The sequence below is a fragment of the Convolutriloba macropyga genome, unplaced genomic scaffold (assembly GCF_964194025.1).
Source record: "Convolutriloba macropyga unplaced genomic scaffold, txConMacr16.3 SCAFFOLD_1991, whole genome shotgun sequence".
In the NCBI taxonomy this organism is placed as follows: domain Eukaryota; kingdom Metazoa; phylum Xenacoelomorpha; order Acoela; family Convolutidae; genus Convolutriloba; species Convolutriloba macropyga.
The window spans coordinates 7465-33903 of record NW_027452083.1 but is presented as its reverse complement, the minus strand read 5'-3'; the positions used below and the strand labels follow the sequence as shown (position 1 = coordinate 33903).

General features: G+C 36.4%; 1 protein-coding gene across 1 annotated transcript; it reads right to left on the bottom strand.

The window, feature by feature from the left end:
- On the bottom strand, window positions 1-26439 carry LOC142357175 (sodium-driven chloride bicarbonate exchanger-like; the record flags this gene model as incomplete). Its single annotated transcript, XM_075408853.1, has 10 exons — window positions 1-155; window positions 4565-4615; window positions 5231-5429; window positions 12690-12890; window positions 17096-17250; window positions 18170-18333; window positions 22261-22417; window positions 22826-23015; window positions 23679-23911; window positions 26304-26439. Coding segments are annotated over 10 exons (1641 nt in total), but the record flags the coding sequence as incomplete, so codon positions are not given.

Below are 26439 nucleotides of genomic sequence, written 5' to 3'. Positions count from 1 at the left end.
CCTCAAAGGCAAGTAACTGCTGCATCTGAAGGCGTCCAACCCGAATGCGACAAATATGACAGTGCAGAAAATGGTCAAGTCGAAGAAGGCCTCATCTGGTCTGTAATGTTCCTGGGCACAGCTCAAGTAGGTACTGTCTGGGTATTTCGGACAGCCTAATAAAATAAAACCCAGCTGGTCGAGGTGGGCGTTACCCGGTCCGATGTTTTACATTTAACCCACCCCTAATTAGCGGGGATTAGGGTATAAAGCGTATTTCACTCCTATTTATCGGGGGAAAGAGTGTAAGAGTCGAATTTTGAAAACATTACAATTTGTTCACACTCTTTTCTCCACTCTTTCGACAACGAGTGTGATTTAGGGTGGACTGATAAAAAAATACACGCTTACAAAATTAAAACTATAAACAAATTGAAACATCTAAAACTATAGTATCAGTTGTCCAAATTCCAAATGCACAAAGTGAAAGTAACATTTTCGACAGAGGCAAGAAGGGGGATCAAGCCTCACTACCTCCTACCACTTTTATTTTTTTTCAATATAGGGCTTTTTCTTTCGAAAATTTGGCTTTTCTCCTTAAATTTGGCCTTTTCCTTCAAAAATACCAGATTGGGCAATAAAAGATGCTAAAGCAGCGCTATCGGAACCACTATGTTATCTCAAAAATCAGTTCATTACAGAAGGAAAATTTCCAGAAGATCTTAAAAGCGCTCGTGTAAATCCACTTTTCAAAAAAGGAAATCCCGAAGACCCACTCAATTATAAACCTATTTCTGTCACTTCTGCTCTGTCAAAAATATTCGAAAAGGCGTTCAGTTCTCAAATCACAAGTTTCCTCGAACGAGAGCAATTAATGTCTGTTAGTCAATTTGGTTATAGAAAACAAATATCAACAATTCAATTAATGCTATCCTGAAATCGACAGAAAAAATAAGATTAGAACTCAACAAGAACAAAAAAGTAACAGGTGCGTTTCAAAGATCTTTCTTTTGATTCTCTAAACCACAAAATACTGTTACAGAGACTTGAAAATAAAAGTTTTGACGAACGTGCTACCAATTTAGTAGAGAATTTTTTGAGTGCAAGAACGCAAAGAGTTGTCCTAAATAGAATTGAATCAGAATGGATAAATTTGAAGAGAGGAATTCCACAAGGTACTGTTTTAGGACCTCTATTATTTAAAAATTACGTCAACGATTGAGCAAAGACTGTAAAAAAGGATTGCACGGGCTTTCAGTATGCAGTCGACACTTTTCTTTTTACATCCGACAATGATAAAATATCGTCAAAAACAGAACTTGAACCTAACATCTCGAAAACTATCGATTTTTTTGCAAAGGCCCAGTTAGTGGTGAACGAACAAAAAACAGAATATATTGTGTTAAGCTCCCGGAAGAGGTTATCAAATACTGTTCTGAATGTAGCAGAATCAAATACCGTGAAGTATCTTGGCGTAATCATTGATAGCGAACTAAATATTGATGGAAAAGTGAAAAAGATTCTTCAGAGAATGGCTTGTGGAATAGCAATTTTAAAAACACTTAATAAAAGTTTACCAGAGAAAACGAAAACCCTATTACTTAATGCAATAGTAATACGTCATCTACATTTTTCCGCTTTTGTTTTAAAAGGGTTGCAAAACTCCTTACTCACAATTTAAAAAAAAACAATTGAATTGGGGAATAAAAATCAATTTTAATAAAAGAAGATACAATCAGTCCACAGATCTCAAACTTGGCAACAAAATATTACCATTCTCTTTTCTCTTGAAATATCATTGCTCTTGAAATATCAAAAAAAATATAAAAATATTTTTATGTCTACTCAACAACGATCTTCCAGCATATAAAGTTGAACCTCTCTCTGCCATGGGAAAAAACAACATGACAGGTAAAAAAAACGTTCGATATGAGAAAGAACAATACGTTTTTAACTGATTCTATCATTGCACGAGCCACTCCAATTTATAATAGTCTGCCTTATATTGTTTGACTGAAAACAACACCGAAAGCTTCCTTAAAAAAGAACTGACATTGAGAGCATTAGATTTTAATTTTAAGTTTTAATCTTAATGATGTACATATAAAATTGTGAAAACATTTTATGCTCGCATGTTAGGCCAGTTTTTACTAATGCAAGGTCAAATTTTTAATAAAGTAATATAATGATTTTATAATTTTGCGTAATGTTATATTCTTAGCTTTGCATTGCCTCTTTTACTATTTGCATTTTATTCTTATGTGTATCAGAGGAAACTAACAAGGTTCTTTTTTTATTTAGACTCTTATAATTACACTCTTCCAACCTTAATTAGGCGGAGAAATAGTATTGTATCTTTTTATTTTTCACACTATTTCCACTCACATTCTTTTCCCGTTATTTCTGGGGAAAATCCTCAGCCCGGGTAATGCGCAGAGGAAAGACTCATGTGGGGGTTGGGGAGTGGTCGTAGATAGATTACACCAAAAAGATATTTAAAAAAGGAAGAACAAAGTTTCACTTAAAAGGGGTTCTCTTCCGCAAACTGCAAAAAAAATTGTAAACGAGAATGTAAAATTGTAAATCTTCACATGTTTTAGCGTCCCTTAAACATGCAGCCTAGCGTAATGCATGCATCTTATACCACCATGTTTAAGCGCCAATCTTCACATGTTTTAACGGTCCTTAAACATGCAGCGTGTTCTGTGACTTGGTTTTATGTGTGTGCGTGCGTGTGTCCGTGAGCGTGCATGCGTATGTGTGTGTGTGCGTGTGTGTGTGTGTGTGTGTGTGTGTGTGTGTGTGTGCGTGTGTGTGCACGTAGGCATTCAAATGACCATTTTGCTCTTTTCGGTTTTGGGACGTTCAATTCGTTTTCGAACTTTTGATTAGTTTTCGAACGTTTACTTGCTTTTCAAACGTTCGATTTGTTTTCGAACGTTCTTTTAACTTGACCGCTTACGTCTATGTGACTGTGTTTGTGTGTGTGTGTGCTGTGACCTTCAACTGATAAAATTTAACTGACGTTAACCATGGCTTGGAGTACAACCACTGAATTTTATCCTTGTGCGTTTGTGTGTGAACCTGTTTGCGCGCGTGTGTGTGTGTGTATGTATGTGTGTTTGCGTGCACGCGTGTGAGACCTTGAGCTGTTGACATTTAACTGAGGTTAACCGTTACATTGAGTTGCTTTAATGCAATATTGATTGTTCTTTTTACATATTATCATTCCTTTTTGCATAACCCAGATGGCCAACGATTTGGTAAGCATCCATTGGTGATTAAAATTAATTAGGGCGGGCAGGTCTGAACTGGTCTAAAGGTTTGTGAGGTTTTGCTCAGATTTTTTTTCGTTTTCTCAGACTCTTATCCTGCAATTCAGTTATCCTCCTGACTTGTCTTCGCTAAAACTTTTATTCGCTTTTCTTGGCTAAAACGTTCTTCGCTTTTCTTCGTTAAAGATAACTTTCAATAACACAGCAAAAACAACAATAACACAGCCCCAACAACGTCTACGTGTCTTGTTGGCCACATTTCCACAGTCCCCGCCCATATTGACACTCAATTACCCCCCTCCCCCTGTATCTGTATCTGTACTTCATTTGTTTGAATAGTTTTAATTAATTTTAATTGACCATGCTTATTCATTTGTATTTTGCGCAATTTACCTATTTGGTTAGTGTATCTCTCTTCCGAGACTGCACTGAGTGCACTAAGTGAGTGCCCTTAGAATGGCTAAATTGCAATCATCAAAGGTATCATTCAACTCATCATGGCGATCTGGCAGACCAGATTGCTGACAATATGTAGTTAATAATTGTCAGCATTTCTACATTAGGTGTAATTATACTAGAAGACGGCAATTACCGCTCTCATTGAATGCTAACGCGGCAGAGTGCGCGGCACTTGATAACGAATCCTGTAAGATTCGATAAGGAATCCTGTAAGATTCGCGCACTTCAAAGCCAAGGCGGTAAAATGTTTGCACTTGAAAAGCTAATGAGGCAACTTTTCATGTACCGCCAAAAGCAATGACACTTTCTGACATAATTTATCTCAAAATCATTTGAATTTGACCAACAATGATAGCTCCTCGACAAAGAAAGCCTCAAAATTTTGTCACCTCAAATTCTTTACACTTGAGAGGGCTTGCAAATGTTTTTTCACATATTTTTCGAGCAGAAATATATGCTTCACTCAAGATTAGCTGATCAAGTGTAAAGATGTTATATAGCACGTTACTATGTAAAAATAGCACGTGCGCCTGGGGGCGTAAAAAAAATAAGCCCACTAAGCTGTGGGGGGGGGGGCAAAACAGAATAGATCCGAAAGTACCTTTGATTATACAGTGTTCTTGCTTGCTATAGCGTCGGAGAATTCATTATAAATAGGGTGCTTTTAAATATACAGAACGGGGTCGAATATATACCACAATTACAGTGTCCAGCCGCGGGGGGTAATTTTTTTATTTTTACACTCTTTACACTCTTTTCCCCGTTATTTTCCGGGAAAATCCTCCCCCCGGGCGATAAGTAGCGCGTGAGGGATTGAAGAAATATATTAAAAAAACTAAAGGAATGCTTGCCTTTGAAATTGATATCACTATCGTCTCGATCTAGTGAAGAGTGATCGCCTCCTGAAATGAAAAATAGATCGAAAACCAGGTAAACTGAAAACAATATCAGTTACAGTTATCGAGAATATCTGACGTTATTTTTAAGATGGCAAATTCACGTTCAATATGCTAATTTGACCTCCTATCAAGCCACATTGCGCGCATATCGGCTAATTCTGCGCGTTATATAAACAAGAGTGTGGCGCACCCGATTCTGTTCATTAGTGCATCTGCTATTTTCGGTAGGAGATTGTCTAATCACAAATTACATAAGACTGTCACCTCAATTGCGCCACTACTTTTCTAAATTTTTTAATAGCCCCAAGTATTTTTACCCCCACCCCCACATACAAACAATGGGGTACTATACAGCACGTTACCATGTCAAATATAGCACGTGCGCCTAGGAGCCCCCCCCCCCCCCTCCCAGTACTTTATGAAACCCCCAACCCTCCCACCCCCCCTTCCCCAGTACGTTCTGAAACCCCCAATAATAGTGTACGCGCCATTACAGTAAATTATTGTAAAAATATGGCACGTTCGTCGGATGGGTGCAAATATTATGCGCCCACTAAGACGGGGGCGGGCACAAACGGAGGAAAAGAGCCTCTAAATCTTGTTATATCTAATACTGACGAATTAGTCTTAGTAGCGTTTCGTTTGAAGGTGTGATTGCTGCAATCATCATGTGACCATTGGGTTTGTATCTGTCTCCAATAAATTGGGGCGCTTTTCTGAATCGGTTTGATGAGTTTTGTTGACATCCTTTCAACATGTAGTCATACGTCTGAGTTAGACAACAATCGTTAATTTCACAAAGTCGGCGCTCGAACATCTAAAAAAGACGATTTAAACCAGCACTTTTTGATTATTTCGATATTTAGTTACAATGCTTGGTGAAATAAATTAGTTAACATCTTTTCAGGAGCAATGAAAAGTCTTTCAAAATAAAGATCTTTTCATAGGCAAATAGGTCTGGCATAGTCTTTTCATGGGTCGGGCAAGACTCTTTCATTTCTTCGTATAATTAGTCGAGTATATGGTTTTCTGTAACAAATTACAACCTGGCCTATTTAATCTTCTGAAAGTATTCTGCCCCCCCCCCCCTTTGTTTTACCTCCTTTGATTAAAACCATTTTGTTCACTTAATTTTTGTGATGGCGGTCTATCATCCGTTTGGCGGAGACAGGGTCACGGCTAAAAAATCCGTCTGAAATTGACATAGTTTGGACGACAACCAATTTCTAAGACTCAAGGAAACTAATCGTGAACTGTCAGCATTGAGACAGGCAATATCATTAGACAAGTAACCAGAAAACATTCCCTTCTCGCAAAAAAACTCCGGAAGTATCTTGGAAAGGCTATCGGTATTAAAATGATTAAAGTCAAAGTTATCCCGCCCAGATGTTTCTGTCTGCTCTCCATAGATCTAATAACTACCTATATAGGTATATAGGATATAGAAGGGATGCAAATTTTGCGTAGTGGCCAAACATTGAAGCGGGGACTGAAGAGAGAGCCGACAATGACCACATTTGCAGATAAAACGACAGAAATCAAAGATTCAAAATACAAAAACTAAAAATGGCAAACTAAACAATTCTAAAAGTTAACTGGGAAATCCAGATAGTGTTTTGCGTACAAAAACCCAAAATTTGTAATGGTGAATCGATTTTCAAATTGGACAAAAATTACAGTAATAAAAAACATGCGAACTTCATCTTATAAACATTACGTCGCCAATCGTATACTTTGAGAAAGCAAATTTGATTGCTGAAATCACCACTGTCGGCTCCCCATGTTTTAAGATAGGGCTTTATAGGTTTTCGCGGACAACAGTGATAGTGAGGGAAACTAGTTAAAAATTGCTCAAAATTGAAAGAGTTCGTCACAGATGTTCGCGATTGCAGATTTTGATGACACGCGAGAGAGGCGGAAAGATTTTTGTCACTATTGTTTGGAAATATAAGTCACTAACATCCGCGCTAATGTAAGTACTTTCTGCGCAAGGCTTCTAAAACTGATGAAAGCAAAACAAATTGGATATAATTGCTCCTACCTAGCGAATTGCAGTGAGGGGTAATTATAATTTTAATTCGTCAACCTTTTGAGCAAAAAGCAAGGGCTCAAAACTTGACTTAAAGCGGGTTGAACTCAAGAAGAGGGATAATTATTCTTTTAATCAGTCTACGCTTCTGAAAGTGATTTAAGGAGAAAAAAGATATAATCAGCACTTCTTATCAAAATAAGTGAGGGATAATTATAATCTTAACCCATCAAATTTTTGAAAATGCCCCTGCTCATAAAATGCGGGCTTTTGTGACATAAAAACAGGATTTTTTGAGATCAGTAACGGAATTTTGTAACAGTTATTTGCAGCTTTTTTTGACACTGTTGTCCACAATTTAACCAACGCGAGATGGGGTGACAAAATGCGGACTCTGTTGAATTTGTAGGATTGGCGACCTAATGAAGGACATATAACGGACACTGGTTTCACGGAGGCTAATGAAAAAAAATACTCCTAGACGATTCAAAAAAAATAAATGGTTACTTTTTTAGCAGAAACAACAGAGAACCAAAAGGAACGCCATACGTACATGTAGGATGGTGTCAGTGGAGAGAACCACTAGTAATACAGATTCAGCAATTTTTGGGGAAAACGACTATTCATAACCAGATCGAGTAAGAAGTGTTTGGCTAGGTTTTACAGAGAACACCTCTATAAATAAACACTATACAAAAAACTTCGGCAAGATCCCAATATTTTCATTTATAATTGATTTAAATCGTTTTCCAATATCATAGCCAACCTCAATGCCACAGTAATGGAGACCATGAAGGAAAAATATGCGTGCAAGAGCTGGTGATGCACAATTTTATAAAAGAAAAACTCAGAAAGAAGACAAAAAATCTAGATTACAAACTTCGCGACGCTAAAAATTTTACTTTTGAAGTAGATAAAGAAAGTCCACACGGTTACTTTTGAAAACCGATGTCAGAAAACCGATATAACCACAAATACGAAAAGGCCTAAAGAAAGGCCAAAACCCAAAATTTTCATAGAAGAGCAAATTAGACAGCCAAAATAGAACTGCCAGGGTGATCAGTACCGCCAAACTCAAATAACTGTTCAGTAGCAACAAAGCAAGAGGACGACAACACTATGACATAGATGATCCAAACCCAATTCAACCGATAGTATCGCAAATCCTAAACAAAATGGGTAAGACTGTTTACCAGAAAAAAACTGGAGACAATTCGTTAAAATTTTTCGTCCGAAACAAGAAAAAATCAGAACTATTTCTAAAAAACCGAAACAGCGAGCCATCACCAATTCCTTCCGGAAGAAGTTCACTCAGACATTTGGAACATGAGTTCACATCCATCAGTAACCAGACAATAACCATAATAAAACTCGATAAATCAGAAAACTAGAAAAACTTGAGATTTGCCTGAAAGTTTGAATCAAACCCCAATCATAACAAGGGCCTATTTGAGTTAACAATTTAGTTAAGGACGAGTTATCACCATAAAAACATCAAACCAACTACCAAACCCATCAACCACTGAGCAACTTCTCCACGGTGACTCCGATCACTAGGCAATTACCCAACAAATAAAAATGAGCCCGGCAACAAATAGCCGACCCAAAACCCAAGAAATAAATCAGAACCAATACAAATCAATTAAAATAGCAACCAAGCGGAGTCAAGTAAGACAGGAAATATTAAAGTAAAGGAAATTGTGATAGAACTAGGGAAATTGAACGGCCAAGATTCAGACCCGAAAAACGATAACACAAATAAAAACCCTCAAACGTTAACTGACTGAACAAAATCGACCCAAACAGTGTGACAACACAGGACGCAGATCTAATCAGAGAAAAATTTTGAACTTTTTACGGTGGTTATTTTTAATGACTAATTCCATATCATTTGTCCAGATCAAAGTCCTGATCAATCAACAGGTTCATTGAACTTGTAAAAGTTAACAAAAGGTGCAGGTTGGAAAATATCCAACAAATAACCCGACAATTAAACAACAAAAGGCCACATAGTCAAAAATTTAGACTAGAGAGAAACCAAGGAAGAAAAAACCAAAATTCTTTTTCCTCTCAACTACGGGGAGTTTTTGCCAAGCAAAGGGTAAAACCAAGCAAACGGCTACTTCTGATATAAAGAAGCGTTTCAAGACCGACATAGCACCACAAACAATAAATCAATATAATTTTATGTTAAACTTTCGACCCCAAAGACAAAAACCCTCGAGGACACAAAAAAGACTCCGCTGGAATACCAGAAATCCAAAATCTACAAGAAAGAGAAGAGCAGAGAACGCGAAAAGATATAAAACAGCCGTTTAAAGTCCTGCCAATCTCAATGATATCTTCAGTAACAACAAAGCCAAAAAGACCTTAAACACAACATTTTGACCTAAAAGATCCAACTCGACCAGACAAATCGTAAATCATTTTCTACACAAATGGAACCAAACCCAACACACTTCGCGAAAATTCCCGACGTTGACACTGCATACTAATCAATTACCCAACGGATAGTAAATTGCCTGGCACTCTATAGCCGACCATAATTGAGAAAATCAACCAGAAAAAGTGCAACCCGGGCTTACCACCCAGAGTATTTCAGTACTGAACCTGAGTATCTCCATATTATCTTTTAAAACCAGTACTGAAACAGCTTATTTACATTAAAAAAGTTGGTCATTATGCCCAGAAAAAAAACAGAACAGCTATTCAGACTGTTCAGAATAATTTTAGTGTAAAATTAGTAGTGTAAAATTTTCGAAAATGTTTTGTGTTCTCATCATTATTGCCACTAATTGCAAAGTATCTCGCCCGATATTTGCCACTGAAAAATTTTGTTTTTTTTTGCCAATTTTGTATGTCAAATTTGGCAATGTCTTATCGATGCTGTAATTTACTTCTATTCGCCCACTGCAAAGTATTGTAATTTGCAAAAGATGCTGCAATTTTGCAATTTTTCAGTGTATTTACTTCTGTTCGCCCATATTGTAATTTGCAAATGTTGTATTTGCCATTGTGTTTAATCTTTTCGACGTATATATACTTCTTTTACCTCGTCTTTTCAATTAGCAAATGTTGTCAGCCTAAAATTCATTGTTTTTAACCTTTCGCAGTGCACGCACGCGTGTGCGTGTGTGTGCCTCTTTGTGTATGCATGTGTGCATGTGTGTGTACGTGTGAGCATGTGCATGTGCATGTGTGTGTGTGCATGTTGGTGTGGTGGGATATGCCTGTGGAGTGATGCAGAATGGCGTGAGTGTGCCTGTGGTGTGATGCAGAATGGTGTGAATATGCCTGTGGTGTGATGCAGAATGGTGTGAATATGCCTGTGGTGTGATGCAGAATGGTGTGAATATGATTGTGGTGTGATGCAGAATGGTGTGAATATGCCTGTGGTGTGATGCAGAATGGTGTGAATATGCCTGTGGTGTGATGCAGAATGGTGTGACTATGCCTGTGGTGTGATGCAGAATGGTGTGAATATGCCGGTGCTGTGATAAAGAATGGTGTGAATATGCCTGTGGTGTGACCGACAATCAGCGCTGAAACAGGTTAAAAACGGCATATTTTAGGCTGACCAGGTTTAGAACAGAATGGTTTTAGGCTGACAAGAGGTATACAATAATGTTAATTAAAGATAATTGCATTAAAACAGTAATGGACAGATCAAAATCAGGTTAAAAACAGAATACCAATTTTACTCTGAAAAATAAACTTATCAGTCTATATTTTGACATGAACATAATATGTACAAGTGTCAAAATGGCTATATACAGTCTATGGATTTGCACTGGTTCAATACTGCAATGCTCTAGATAGTCAGCCCGGGAAGTCAAACAAAAACATCAATCCGAGTCAAGTAAAATAGAAAATTTTAAACTCAATAAACCAGAAGTAGGAATAGGGAAAATAGGTTTCCTAGAATCAGAAATTTGATAAAACAATAAAACAAATAAAAACCCGCAAAATTTGAATGACGAGACAATTTCGAAGCAGATATCCCAGAATACAGGACACGGTTTCAACCGAGTTTAATATGCGTATAAGTTTTTACGTTGGGTATTTTTAACGCATATAGCAACATCCGTTTTTATATCAATCAACATTTCTTTTAAACAGCTAAAACTCGGCAACAGAAGAATTGTTGAAAGACTCTCAACAGGTAACCAGCCATTTGACCGGCCCAGCACCACATAACCAAAAACCTGAGACTGACTACAGAGAGAAGACCGATAACCACGAAAGAACAAGTTAAAAGTCATTCCCCCCCACAACTACGGGAGTGTGATGCTGGATTAAAATTCATTCGGCTGCGACTGAAAAAAAACAGCTTAGATGACACTAGACTTAAAGACTCATCGACTCTAATCTAGATCTAAACATGAGTTAACCCGGACTGAACTGCAAGTCAAGATCACTGATGGGCACGTCAAACTGCGAGTCTGCAAGCATATATCAGTACTGTGCACGCCTAAAAACAAGTAGGCAAGTCTGACAAGTCTTTGCCAAGACTTGGATTACACCTGCAAGTTAATTCCCAAGTCAAAACCAACTTTTCAAAAAAATTCGAGTGAAAATTTTGAATTCAAAAAATTTGCGCAACGTGCCACGATTTTGGCATTACTTTTTGGGCGCTTTCCCGGGGTGCTATAAAATGATGCCGGGGCATACGAAATGGTATATTAGCACCCCGGGGGTATATTCAGGGTACTTCAGCACTATTTCAGAAGTTCTGGGCCGTTTTCAGCCGTTTTCAGCCGAAAATCGACATTTCTTAATTTTAAGATTTGGCAAATGCCGAATATCACTCGGAAAAAGTCTTTAAAAAAGAAACAAACACCGTGAGGGTGCCCATGCTAAGCCGAGGCCCTCTCGTTCGACCAATCGTTGATGCATTGCAAAATCCTACAAATTTGAGAGACCCACAGGAAGACAGGCGTTCCAGCAAGAACGGCCAAAGTACTGTCCAAAAGAACTTTGCTGTGCCCCAGTATCAGCTCGTTCAGGAGCCAATGCTGACCTCTGTTAGTTATAGTGTGCTTTTTTAATGGGTTATTTGGACGTTTTTTCGGCCATTTCTGACGTTTTTTCGGCTATTTTTGACGTTTTAGACCTATTTCGGACGCTTTTTCGGCCATTTCTGACGTTTTTTTTGGTTAATTTTGACGTTTTTGGGACCTATTTTGGACATTTATTTGGTCTTTTTTGACGGTTTTTTGGCTATTTTGGACGTTTTTTAGACGTGCACATCTTGGCCAAGACTTGCATTTAGACTTGCACGTCTAGGCCAAGACTTGCATGTAGACTTGCACGTCTAGGCCAAGACTTGCATTTAGATTTGCACGTCTAGGCCAAGACTTGCATTTATACTGACAAGTGTAAAGAGTGACATGATCATAGCTCTGAATCAGTACTGATATAAGACTTGCAATTTGACGTGCCCAGTACTGATATTCACTTACGTCAGTCCAGGAATCTCTGTTCCTTGTGTTACTGCCGGAAGTTGGTGACAGAGCAAATCAACGCTGAATCAGTTGAAAAACATTCCGTTTTTTAGGATGCCCAGTAGTCTGTTCATGTCCCAATTTACAATGATCAGTTTGATTTAAGTATAAATAGTGTGCATACTGCTATAGTTATTACCAGTTACAAGCTACAAAAATATGGCATTACTCTGCTCAGACTTAATTTTTGGGGTATGAGTAATTTTCAGACTATACAGAATAAGTGTAGCCTGGGAAAACTCTATGACCTTAATATAATCATAATGAAGAAAAACTGCACATAAAGAAATTTAAAATATTCTGGAGATTCAATGTTTCAGAACTGAATTAAAAGTTTTACTCTTGATATGTGCTGGTTCAGCGCTGAAAAGCTCAGAGACGCAAGTCCGGGTGTCGTTATGATTGGTTCCAGAATGTTCTTCAAGCACAGTTTTAACAAGAATTGAGATTTTTAGCACGTGACACGTAACTTTTTTATTGCCAGTTTTATCGGCTGATTGAGACAGTTACGATTTAAATATCCTGAAAATAATTTTTGGCATACCTCTACAACCCACTTGATAGCCTCGTATATGAAAATAGTCCCGATTAAACTGGCAAAGATCTCTTCCGAGAAGCGAGTAAACATTCGAATCAGGTAGCTGAGGTCCAGCATCGCAGCTATGAAACAGAAGGCAAATGTCCAGATTCCACTCCAGAACCGGAGCTGGAAGTACTTTTGAATGTCGTCGGGCCAGACTTCTTCCTGAAACCGAAAAAGAAGCCAAGTTGAACTTTGACACACCTGGATATAGTTCCGTTTCACTGAGAGAAATTTTTCCTAAACAAAATTAAATATTAGCTAAAAACTATTCTCAAAATTGCATTTTTTTTGTGTTTTTTTTTAGCTCAGTAATGTAAAGTTTGCTCAAGTTTTAACTAACCAATAGCGAAATTTAAGAACACGCAAAACTTTGATAAAACACAGTTATGTAAAACTTTGATTTAAATAGCCGCTTTGTAACTTGTTTAACCATATTTTTAAGAATCATTAACTTGCATAATTGAAACCCTTTCAAAGATACAACTTAGGATCTTATCTGTTGCAACTTTTCAAAAGTTAGGCAACTTAAGAGCTCAATGCATTTTGAATTTGAGTGGACCAGAAAATGTTAGAAAAATTAGCATTACCGGATCAAGTTGCAACCTTGTTTTTAACTCTTTGTAAAATAGGGAGGGTCGAAAAAAGTGCGTTCGCACATAGTGTTCCGATCCCGCGCTAAACCACGATTTTGACTTAGTTGTCCACAAAATGAGGAAGTGATAGAAAACTTTCAAAGAATCACTTACTGTTCGAAAATAATTTGTGCATCCATTTAAGAAATTGTTTTAAGCCCAAACCACTATCTTACAATTATATTTCTTACAAATAAAATTTTCGGTGTCAATCAACAATTGAAAGGATTTGATTAATTTCAAGATTTGATTAGATTAGATTTAAATTCAGATGGTACGGAGAACTTTATACAGAATATTATACAGAATACAGAACCAATTTACCACCCTGGACACCATACAAGTCAAATGACCAACTGTCATAAAGAATGGTCAAATATTCTTAATAAGTATCTGGCAAAATTCATTTAAAGTAAAAAGAAGTTTGCGAGAAACAATCTTCTACCCCGAGATAATTAAACATAAGCCACAGACCGGGCGATTGATTTCAGTTGGCAGGTTCCGTTAAGGGCGTACCATAACAAAGCAGGCGTTCGCATGCCCCGTCTCCGGATCATAAGCTGAAGACTTTACGCAATCACCGTTTTGAAGTCTCTCTTATAACCACTTTTGCATTCGCAGCAGACTTAATTTCTGAACTAGAGCAATTTAGAACACGCAAAAATTTTGAAGTCTAACGCAAGAAAAATTACTCGAAAGCGAAAGAAAGCTCCATAATAGAAGCGCAAATGGTCAAGCAAAAATTGCGCATTGAAAACGTTTACACTAGTTGCTTCGTTTGAGAGCAAAAAGACTAAGTAAAATAATTGAAGAGCGTCTTTTTTCTGCTCTGATATATCGATTCCAATCCACAATTGGAGCACATTTGTTTAATTTTGTTAAAGACATTGAAAAAGCGTTAGACAAATGAAGAATGTCAAATGAAAAGTGAGTAAATGACTCAAAGCAAAAACTTTGGAAAAGTACTCCCCCGTTATTTGTTAATTCTCAGTCAGTTGAAACAAGATCACTTTCAATAGAGGTAGGATCTTTCACCAGAATAAAAAGAGGTGTACAAATTTCTTCTCAAAAAGTTTATTGTACTCGCTAGAGTACAATGAAACGGCTGATAAATGAAAACAATTGCTTGCATCAGTTCCCAAAACATATCAGAGTAATTGACAGAATTGAGGAGCGCATTTTTTAAATAAAAATGTCCAAAAGATGTAAATTACCTTATTTTTTTTATCTTGCAGAAGTAATGAAGAGAACATAATCGATTAACGTCGACCTCTTTGTTGCTCTCAATTGACTAGCGAGAAGTTGGCTCCTTCCGTAGCTAGTTACGGTTTCGGGAAGCTAGCTTTAGATTAATCGCAGGGGGCGTTTGGTAGCAAGCCGGGAAGGGTCTTGAATTATGGGTGGAAGGTTGGACAGAGATTGGGGGTGAAATTGAGGGGGGGGGGCGAAAAATAAAAAGTATTAGACTAAAAATTGGGCAAGTGATGAAAAATTGCATTAAAAAATAACAGCACTAATAATATTGCTACACACTTCGTTTGAGAGCAATTTGAAATCGAAACATTTCGAGATAGTTGCAATAATTTATCTTCCGAACATTGACTACTTAACAGTTACAATATTTGTCAGCAATAAATGCAGGAGCTCAACATTTTTGAGCAAATTTTTATAGAAGAATTTTTAGTTTTTGGAGAGATATTGATAACTTAACGCTAAACTCTGCATTGAATTTTGTTGTTTTTGGAAAATTTGTCAATTTTTTTAAATGGTAGAGTATTCTTCTTGAGTATTCTTCTTTTTGTATTAAAAAACTCTCCAAATATTGATAATAAAAATCTGTTCCTTTTGTGCACTTTTGCACTCATTTTCAGCTAAGTTATCTTGGCTGGATAAATTGCTAGAGAGGTGTAAGTACTATTATTATCAAACATTTATGTAACAAGTTTCTAGGAAAATTGGAAGATGTAAACAAAATTCTTCAATATTGATTTGTTAACCGTACGATTTGGCTTATTATTTAAACAAAATTAGTAATATACTGGCATGAAATTCAGTACCTATATCTTACAGAATATTGAATTTGAATTATATTTTCTCAATACGTTCATAGTACTCTTTTATATGAGTCCTATTTGAAACTCTTAATAAATTGATTATCAAATTTCTAAAAAAAAAATAGAACACTTTGATTATTGGATCAGTTGGAGCTAAGATATAAAGATATTGGATAAAATTAGAACTTTTGTATAATTAAACAGATCTAATGCGATGTCAATTCAAATACTCGGCAAGTCTTGTTACAAGCCTCATTTCAGCATTGATTCAGTTCTATGATCGAGTTACTTTTACACTTGGCAGCTTAATTCCAAGTCTTGGGTGTTCAAATAATTGGTCCGTTAACTCAAAAATTTAGCCAACAAAATTTTAAAAATTGGTAGGTTCAAAGCGCAATAGTTAGCCGATAAATTGTCAAATATAGGAAAACGGGCAAATCGCTTAACGTACTGCATCGGAATGGCTACTAACAGGGTCGAGAAATTTTCCGAAAATTATGTACGAAATGCGCTGAAATGCGCTTATTTTTCAAAAAGTTCAGCGCAAACGAGAAATTTTTGCAAAAATTATTTACGAAATGCGCTGAAATGCGCTTATTTTTCAAAAAGTTCAGCGCAAAACCTTACATAATAATGCGCTGAAATATACGCTTTCAAGTTATCTGCAGTACTTCTTAATCGGTTCAGAAGTTATTGAATTCTAAGTCAATGCGCACTGTACTTCTGCAGCTATTTTAAATGCCCGACCATTTTGCCGATCGCTTAAAATCAACATTCGAAGCACAACCAAGAGATGAAAATATTATTGAGGTAGTGGAGGTCAAGATGAGTTCCTCGGCCAGTTGAGAGAAGTGAACCGCACTCGTCCGCTCATTGATATTTTTACAGTTTTGATGATTTTAACTGAAACTCTATTTCTGGTCACATTTGGACTTCGGGATAGATATTGGATTGTCAAAGTTCCCCACATTTTTCATAATGTTGTCATTGTCTGGAAGGAAACTCTAGCTGCACTCTTTTTTTCTCATTTTCCCTCGGGTACCTATGCCAGACAATTTTTATCAATCTGAAATTATTGGTAATTTTCCGTGATGTTGGCATTTTGGAGCTAAAATGCGGCTGTGAACTGTTCAGAAGCACATGAACAACCCACAAAAGGACCCATTCAGGGCTTATTTGACAGTCTTGTGGTAATTTCCAACTAACCCGGGTTGAAATTGACTAAAAAATGATCCCAAAAACGTAGCAGGTTAAAACAAATTTTGAAATTCGAATTTTTTACTCAAAAATTTTTAAAAAGTTGATTCTGACTTACAAGAGTTCCTCAAGTTTTGGTCAAACTTGCAAGACTTGAAAGACTTGATTTTGACTAACCCAGTACTGATACAGACTTGGAGTCAGTCTGGGCTGCACCAGATATGCTGGAACAAGATTGCACGTTGAATTTGAGTCAGTTTGAACTTAATGAAAGCGGAAATTTGAAGGCTCGACCATATACTATAGTTTTCCTTTTCCTATTTTAGAAGACTTTTTGGCCAATTTTTGCGTTTTTTAGACTTGCCAAGACTTGGTCAAGACTTGCATTTAGACTTGCCAAATCGTAGAAAAGATTGACTTGGCGTGAGGTCCAGGTAATAATTATTACTCCTGCCATGATTAGACCCTGGTTATGACCACTAACCGCAGTATCGTAGAGAATCTTCTCGAACAGTACAATGGGACCAGTAGTGCCCACAATCAGGAGAGGTTGTCCCCCTAACAGGGCAAATAGTGAACCACACACACCTGCTCCCACAAGAGTTGTCTCCACTTTCAGTTTGTTCTTCGTCAACGAACCTGGAAAAAACTCAGGCATAGAAACAACTTTTAATACAAAGTTTAGTTGAATATAAGGATAAGTATAAAGTTTACGATCACGTCCAATTTTAACTGTGTGATTTTTTAAATCAACAACGCTTGTGCCAAATTACAATGTTCTGAATTTAAAATTATAGGAAAAAAATTAATATAGTCAAATTTAATTAGGGTCTGTATGGTCAGATCAGATGTCGATTCCATCTGGAATAATCAAAGCTTCCCAAATCAACCTGAAAAAGTGAACAAGCACCTCTCTGATCAGCCCCTTCTGTGTTTTCGGATAGGGGGAGGGTGGTGTGGGGGGCATGAACATTATATCGTAGCTTCAGTCTGATCTAAGTGTCATTTGCGGCGGGGGGGGGGGGGGGGGGGAGGCAAAGGGTCTTGAAACGAACTTGATGTACTTTAATCTGATCACAGGTAGTGTGAGCCTGATTGTTCTGATGGCAGATTAATTTTCAATCTAAATCAGATCTCAATTCCGTGTGACCTCAAACAAGGGAATCAAGATTGCTCTGATAAAACTTTCCTGGGTTTCGCCCGAGGTCCGGTGCAACCCTAGGACAGAATTTGAACACGCATTGGATCTAGTCCACGCCAATTTCTAGGCCCAAGAGGTCCAATTTCGTTATGGGGCTCCGCTTTTCGTCCGCGAAATTTGAAAGTATGTTGCACAATGTATTAACACGGGAAAAACGAAAGCTGCCATTAAAAACGAGTAAATTTACTCAAACAATTAGTACCGGTAGACGCCCATAATGATTAAGATTTAAGCAAAGAGCAAAGTCTGAAAAACGAAAAAAAACTTGGCATCTGATTTTTTATCAAGGCCATAAAAGGCCAAATTCGGATTGGCATTATTTTTGCCCAAACAGTTAAGCAATGTCGGTCCACTAACTCAAGTTAGCCCCGAATGTGACTTCAGGTACCATGATTGAGAAGTAGAGAAAGAACATGGCAGCAATGCAGAAACACTTGCACCCATCTACCCAATCGGCTTTGTACTCACTGAACCTGTGTTTAATGTCCAGTTTCAACCCTCCAAACAGCTTGCCAGTGAATCTAAACGAAAGCAAAAATGACCAGATTATTCCCGAATGATGAGCGGGAAATTGGAATTTTGCGAGATTCTTGTAGACAAGTGGGACTACCCAGGTTGACCACCTAAGACGAAACTTTGAAAACTTTCTAAGACTTATACGGTGCCGTAGAAAACTTACGGTGCCGTTTCAGGTCGTATAAAGGTTTGAAAAATTTCTGAGGAATTGCTTTTCAACTATAAATTGTTCTGAAAATACACCCGATGGTCATAAAATTTTATCTCGAAGCAGTTCGAAATGACAAAATAAAGCCGAGCCAGGTTTTGGAAGTGCCACTGCCGGTCCCAAACCCGGAATTAAAAAGGAGGAGGGAAAAACCCCAAAAATTATACCGGATAACTCTGAGCAGTTTTTTTTAACTTGACTAGAGTGTTTTCTGACAGTGTTCATTCTATCTCATTTTTAGGGTCACATTATTAATCTTGATACGACCTTAGCATGGCACCGCAGAAATCTTTGTACGACCGTAGTACGGTGCCGCAGTAAACTTGACAAGACAGTGCGGTTTTTTGTCTAAGACTTATACGGTGCTGTAGTAAAGCCTTAGTAAGTTTTCCGAGTCTGGTGGAGGGGGAGGTAAACAGTTCACGTTCTTTGACAGCCCCCGAACCCAATTTCTTCGACATATTTTTTGCACAGCTTTTATAAGGAAGCATATAGACGGGCGCAAAAAAGGCAGCAAACTCAGATCATACAAAGTTCAATTTTTCCTTTAATGCTACAGCTCCGGTTGTTTCCTGAGATATTTCGATTTTCAGGATATCTGAATCCAACATATATGATATGATTTTAACGGAATTCCACTTCTTAAATTTTTTGTTTTGCAAAACTTTGCCCTATTTCTGGCCATTTCGGTCAATGTTTAATCTTTTTGCTGTTTTTCTCACATGTTTTTGCAGTTGAAAGTCAAGAAACAAATGAATTGAAAAATGTACACTTAAATTAGTTAAATTTCTCACGGTTTGACGAGAAAATCGCAAAAATATCCCATCGCTTTACATAAAAACCCTGAAATGTGTTTTTTTTGTGTCCTTTAGTCTTAGATTTTAATTGTCTAAAAACCAAATAATAGTTTTTTAGGAACTTTTTAAATGTAAATTGATTTTTAAGAAACAGATAAAACAAATTAACGAATATTATTGAAAGTTAAATAATTGTCATCAAGTTTATCAGTTAAAGGATCAAAGGCATTATTTTGATTTTTTGTAAAAAATGACAACCGTTATTGACAGATTCATCTAGCTCAAAAAACTTTTGGATTTCAAAGTTTTGCGTAATTTTAAATAAAATTTTGTTCGACTGAATTAAACACAACATTGAACTTTTGACATTAACTTTACTCACCAAAATTTTTTTACTTAGTGGTTTAGATTAGGAAGAGGTTTTTTATTGTGAATAAAAATTGTGCAATTATTTTTCAAAAGACTGCTTTGGGTTCGTTTTGAGCAAGCATGAATTTTGTTAAATTAGGTATTCGATTTCGAATTTTTCTCAGTCATTTATAATTTTAATGCACCTTGCATAACCGCCCCAAAATTTTTTGAATTGGTATTCTTAGGAGTACCAGCTCCTTGAAGCTCATTAACTCTCATATTACATCATCAGCTCCTTTAGTAATAAGTTAAATTCGATTCAAACAATAGTCTTGAACTTAATTAGAAATTTTACAAAATTTAACCTACCAGTTTTTAATCAGACAGGAGCAAATTGCTTTAAGTCACTAAATTGATAAAAAAAAAATGAATCTTCAAGAAATTGTGCTGTGAATCAAAACTCGGTTCAAACTTCTGATTCTAGATAGCTAATATTAGAGATAGATTACTACTTAGTTTAAAAAGGTTCTTCATTCATTCCGCCTGCGAAAGTCCATAACCGAACTATGTGGACTAATATTTCAATAAGCCTCACATCAGCAAAGTCTTTAAGTATACGTTTCATTCAATGCACACAGATTGTTTTAATGTCAAAATTGTGGCAGTTCGGGTGTTCTTGGTTTTTATCTAATCAATTTTGTCCAGCGTAAGCAGAAACGGTTTTATTTTGCGTTAATTGAGCGTCAACCAAAAAAGACGATAGTTAAAATCTGAAGTATTTTATTGCGAAAAAATAAAAATTTTGTTATTTTTATTTTTTCGCAGTAAAATACTTCAGATTTTAACTATCGTCTTTTTTGGTTGACGCTCAATTAACGCAAAATAAAACCGTTTCTGCTTACGCTGGACAACCATTACACTAAAAACAATGTTACTGCTACCCTTTTGCTCTGATTTTTGTGAGAATTGACAACACAAGAGAGAAGAGACTTTTTTAGTTTATGCCTGTAAAAGCATTCCTAATCAGGTTAACGGCTAGGACAACTCGACAGGAAAAAACAAACTATTTGAAAAAAGTATAAATGCAATTTTTACCTAGATTTTTCATTTTTAATTGAACTTGCTTGCTGCGTTTGTAAATATTACTGTTAACACTCAACCCTAAAACGGTCCAAATCTTCTTGAAACAAGTCGGCCTAAAATTTCGGAGTCTTTTGAATTATAAATTGGAGACCGCTTAATGACAGTTTTCTTACAGTTATTTTTAAAAAATTTATCTTCATTGACTTTTCCCAATGATATCAGTTTCCAAATTTGATTGCAAACTTGAGTTAAGAATGCAAAAAAAAATTCTTCGTTTTCATTATAGGCATCCAAGTTCTCCTTTGACGTCAGTTTTAAATATAATTTTGACGACACAGCTCTTGTAGTGATGTAAAACACTCACTGGCCAGTTGTCTGGCTGTAGTTTTTGTCCTGGCAGTTAAATTATTTGAGAAAAATCAGCACCGATGCATTGAGAGGATAAGTAGAAAATTTTAAGACTATCATTTTGAGGCACATAATATACTTGAAAAACTTTTGTCTACAGTAAAATCAAAAGCTAACGTATGCAGGTTTCATTTTTGCCCATTGTTGACTGAGAAGTAAGAAAACAATGTCATAGTTTACAAAAAATTTTCTATTTATTTTTATGTGTCAAAAAAGTATCATTGAAATGACAGAAAAAACAGCAGCTTCAATACAGCTGAAATTGTGCCATTTTAACATAAATTATTCGTGACGCTAAAAACCATTACGGGGTCATAGCAGCAAAAATTTGTATTTGATGTTTTAAAGAGGAAACATAACCGACAAAATGTCGGAAGAATTGAATTGCTCTCGAACGTCTAGTGGGAGCTCTAAATGAAATGTAGCCTGCTTTAGTCGGGGGGGGGGGGTGAGGGGGAGAGGAAGCCTAAATGGGACTAAAAAGTTCAATAGTGGGCTTCAAATAACCACATTAGAGGTTAACATATACCACTATAAAGATTTAAAGTAAAAAATGGCACCAGTTTTGGCACACTTTTCAATTGACTTTTACTATTAAATTGAGTTCAGCTGCCTGCAATTGTGATTGAGAGAGAATTTTAGATAATGCGAAACGCAAAAAGTCAAGGGCGTAAAAGTCACTCAAAAAGTCAAAATTGTCAAGCAAAAATTTTGCATAAAAAAGACACACACGTTAACAATAATTGCTATGAACTTCGTTCAAGAGCAATTAAAAAGTAAAAAATATACGCAGATATTGAATTTGGTTTATATTTTAGGTTTTTCGCACAAATAACATTTTATTTCAATTTTCACTCTTTTTCCGAAATCAATGTAAAAAAACGGTTAAGTTGTTGCTACAGCTTGCCGATTGAAAACATTATCTGCAATTGTTCGGGCAATTGACATTACCAATTTAGTGTTATAGTATTTCCTATGCTGTCAAACACCATAGTGCGGTGGTTCCTTTTTGTACAGCATGCAATTCAAATCAAGCAAACCTTTCTGTTAATATATCAGGGAGAATTTTAAAAGAGTAAGCCTACTTTAGAGTATGTCTAGGGTACTCAGCAGCTGGTACTGGGCGGGGGTGAAAGTGCGGACTGTGGTAGTGTTTGCTGGGGGCAGCCGCAGAGTTGTTTGGACTCTGGTTTGTTGTGCAGATACTCCCCACCAGAACTGACTCGCCATTTGCTTGAATTACTGGAACAAAATAATACGTTTACATTTATTTACCACGACTATTACCCACATTGATCTATAATTACACAATTATCATAATCAGAGCAGTAGCTCATATTAGGTTGTTCACGCGCTCTAATTGAAAAGAATATCCTGCTAATTAAAAGTCAGACCCCACCCCACATTACCCCTTCATCCCCCCACTAAATAAATGAATTTTGCGCTCTGAAAAACCGATTTCTTGTGAAACATTCAAGTTTAAGAAGACGCCGTATCACTAAAATAGCCTGTGCGGTTACCGAGATCTGTGAGAAAGTTTTTATTGCACAAGAGCACAAGAAATAAGGTTTTCAATTAGGGGGGGGGGGAGGGGGGTTTTTTGTTGGGGCTAAAGAAAAGAGTTCCCGATCTTTCATCATTTTTACTTGCCTGCATTCTCGTGCAAAGTTGCCATTCTCTGCTTGACCTTGGCCTTCGCTCTGATTTCATTTAGGGTTGATAGAATGTTCTCTCTCTCGTAAGCGCCTGGTTGCAGGATCAGACACTGTTCCAAAAACAGTTTCATAGCCATCGTTAGATCCCCCGGGTACTGGGCCAGAAAACAGGCGTGGGCGAACATCTGAAAAGAAATGGTTCTAAGAGCAACTATAACAATATGAGCTGGAATCGTTGTTTCCCTGTGAACATAATTGATGTGAAAAACAAGATATGCAATTCCAAACGAAAAGATATAACTGATTCAAGCGCAATTTCTGTGCAATTTCTGTTTTTCATTATTTTCAATTAGAGGTTATTTTAAAATACTGAAGAAAATGAGAGCTATTTAGGGCCTCGTGTATTTAACAGTTTAAAACGTTGATTTTGAACAAATTCATTGCAGAAATAGTAACAAATACCCTCACTGTGTACGACCTATTTCGGTTTGAAATTTTTGCAATTGACAAGCTTTTGCAGTGAATTGATGTTTTTTTTGCAACAAGTAAATTAAAATTATAATCATACGGTTAAATATACCTGAAACCAAAATATTTCAAATCATTCAAACAATAATAATATAATAAACATCAACAAATTTTTTAAAGAATCACATTATAAAATTTTCTTTCGATTGTTTTCTTCCTAAAAATAAAAATAACTTTTAAAAGCTCCTACGTTACTATTCAAAGGAATTTTTTCATGTTATGAGAGCAAGAAATCATTATGTTCGTCAAACTTTGTCTCAAATTCTGACTGTTTCGTTAAGTTCTGACCTTTGAACATGAATATTGCTTGAAAGTCTGACCTTGAACATGAACATTGACGAAAAGGTCCTGGCGATGTCGTACAAATTGATAGGAGTCCTGTTGACCATTGCAGGACCCGAAGAGTCATCAGACATTCCCCTGTTGTGGGTGCTCTGGTCGAAGAGGTGAACAAACGCTGCCTCAGAAGCCGAGGGACACTCTGGCCCAAGGAAGAGGACGATGAAACGGATGGGAACTGGAGCTGAAGTGACATCCGGCATTTTCACGGACTCTTAAAAAACGATTTTTAATTATGTTCGGCAAAAGATTGATCTGAAATTGTGGTTTTAATTTTTGATGATACCGACAAAAAAACGACAACATTTTTGTAAGAAATTGTCATTTTCGTCGTTTTTTCATCGTTTTCGTTTGTTTTTGTTGTCTTTTTGATAGTTTTTTGTCGTTTCTTACGTCGCTTTTTTCCTAAGAAGTCATCGTTTTTTAATCGTTTTTTCTCAATGCACAAAAAGCGTTGTTGAAAGAAGACACTGAATTTTAGTTAATTTTATTTGATTCAATTGTTGGATGTTTGTTTGAATTAAAATTTTTCAGACCCTCAAGTTCTTACTATAGTATTGTTTTTAAAAAAGATGTTCATATGAGAACATGTGAATTATCTGATAAACAGACGTCTGGACTATGAAGTTTTGACACTAACGCATGAAAAATTACTAAATTTTCAAAAATATCCATTGCAAAACCGGGTTGTCCAATTCTCCCATTGGTTTCAATCGTTATAATGATCTACAGTAATCTCCAGAATTACACTTCAGTATTATCCTCCAGAATCTACACTTCATTTCTATCTTCATTGACGGATTAAAAATACTTCAAAAAAATTGGCATCGATTGATCACAGTAAAAATATTAATAAAGATTTCATTGATTGATCAATTTAATTTGCTTTAAGAATGTTTTCTATAAACTGAAAGTTAAGTCGCTTTAACATATTGCTCATACATATAGTACGCTTCAAATACAGCTTTTAAATATGATAGAAGTATAACATTTGTGACGGTGGCGCAGAGGTACAATTTCAGATTCTTCAAACACAGATCATGATATCGAGTCATCATTCGGAAGCACAAGAAACATAAATTAAGACATACATTACAAGACACGTTCCGTTGGTTTTTCCTAATTTAGCAAATTTGCCCAAAATCAGCGACAATGCAAAAATCACCAACTAAAATGCCATTCCTCGTTGCCAATCTGAGCAGCGAATTCTAGCGACAATAGCACTGCCAAAATTGGCGACTAATCCACCGAAATCAAAGAACTAGATTAGAGTCGGCGACAAGATCAAAGGCTTAGAATCCTTTACATTTGTTGCTAGCATTCGCACACTATAAAATGGGAAAACCTGCTACATATATACCAAAATTCGCTCACTTACTTTACTGGTCTTAAAATCTGTGCTCAAAATACATGCGTAAAACAGTGACAAGCCGAGTATGTATACTCCGAGCAAATGTGTTTTTTGCAATGTATTGCAAATAAAGTGTTAATGAAAAAAATCATAAGGCATGCCATGAGGAAATAAACTTAGATGTCTAAACAATCTTAGGTATCTTATGAGCTTCCGGATATAAGTGCACTCACTTTCTTTTTCACTTTTTTTTAAAAAGCGGGGGGGGGGGCTTAGCGGAAAAATGACTTTGAGGACTAGCGTGAAAACTTGGGGCAATGGTTATTATCAATAATTATTACGCTATAGTACACTACTATATGAAACTCTTTCCAAATAATTAAGATAGTGTCAGTTAGACCAAAATGAAAGAAAGCCCAATTGGTGATTAATTTTAAAAATTTTCTTTTCGATACTAATTGTGGATTAAGAAAACAATTTGCAGGAAAACAAAAAAGGTTTTGAAACTACCTATAGCGCTGTTCACCAAAACAGTTAAGTCTTTGAAATATCTAAGCAATTTCTAATAAAAGTTGGGCATTAAAGTCTTAGGCTAAGTACATATTCAAAAATATGGAATTGGGTAACGTTTTTCTTCGTATAATTGTAACCAATTGTTTTGCTACGATATAATTAAATTTTATTGAAATTTCTTTTTTCGGACACTGCCCATGTAATATGAGGAAGCGGCATAAACGGAAAAGATCTACTTTTTTATTCGGTAGGTTGATGAAAAACTATACAGATGATTTCAGGCAACTACACACCTATATAAAGTAGGTGCAATTATTTTCAAACAGCAACTCTGATTTTCCAAGTATAATCCTTTTTAGTTGAGACAATCAAAACCATTTTCTGGTTAAGAAGATTTTTCCAATGAAAATAACGTGTCCTTGGATTCTAAAAACCAATTTATTACTTTTGTTATTATTATTTTACACTCTGAAACTCTCTCGTGTGAAAGCACGCGATTCTCTCTCGTGTGATGAAAAGTCACAAGATTTTTTGTGTGAATCACGTCAAAAATCATGAGATTACGGTCGCGAGAATCGTAAAAAAATACAAGCGTTATCATGTAACTGGGAGTTTTTTCATGTGTCACTCCCCCCTCCCCCTCCCCCCTCCACAACCTCCTCCCCCCCCCCCCAAAAAAAAAAAATCGTGTGGCAACACACGATTTTTTGTGTAATGCACACGAGTAAAATTTAGAGCGTACCTTTGAGTCTAACAAACACCATAATGGGTTCTGGGAATAGGTCCACATTTCCCACCAGAACCAGAGCACATTCGGAAGAGGGCGCAATCTTTTTCACAATGTAGTTCTCTCTTTGGAACACGACTTCTGTCACTAC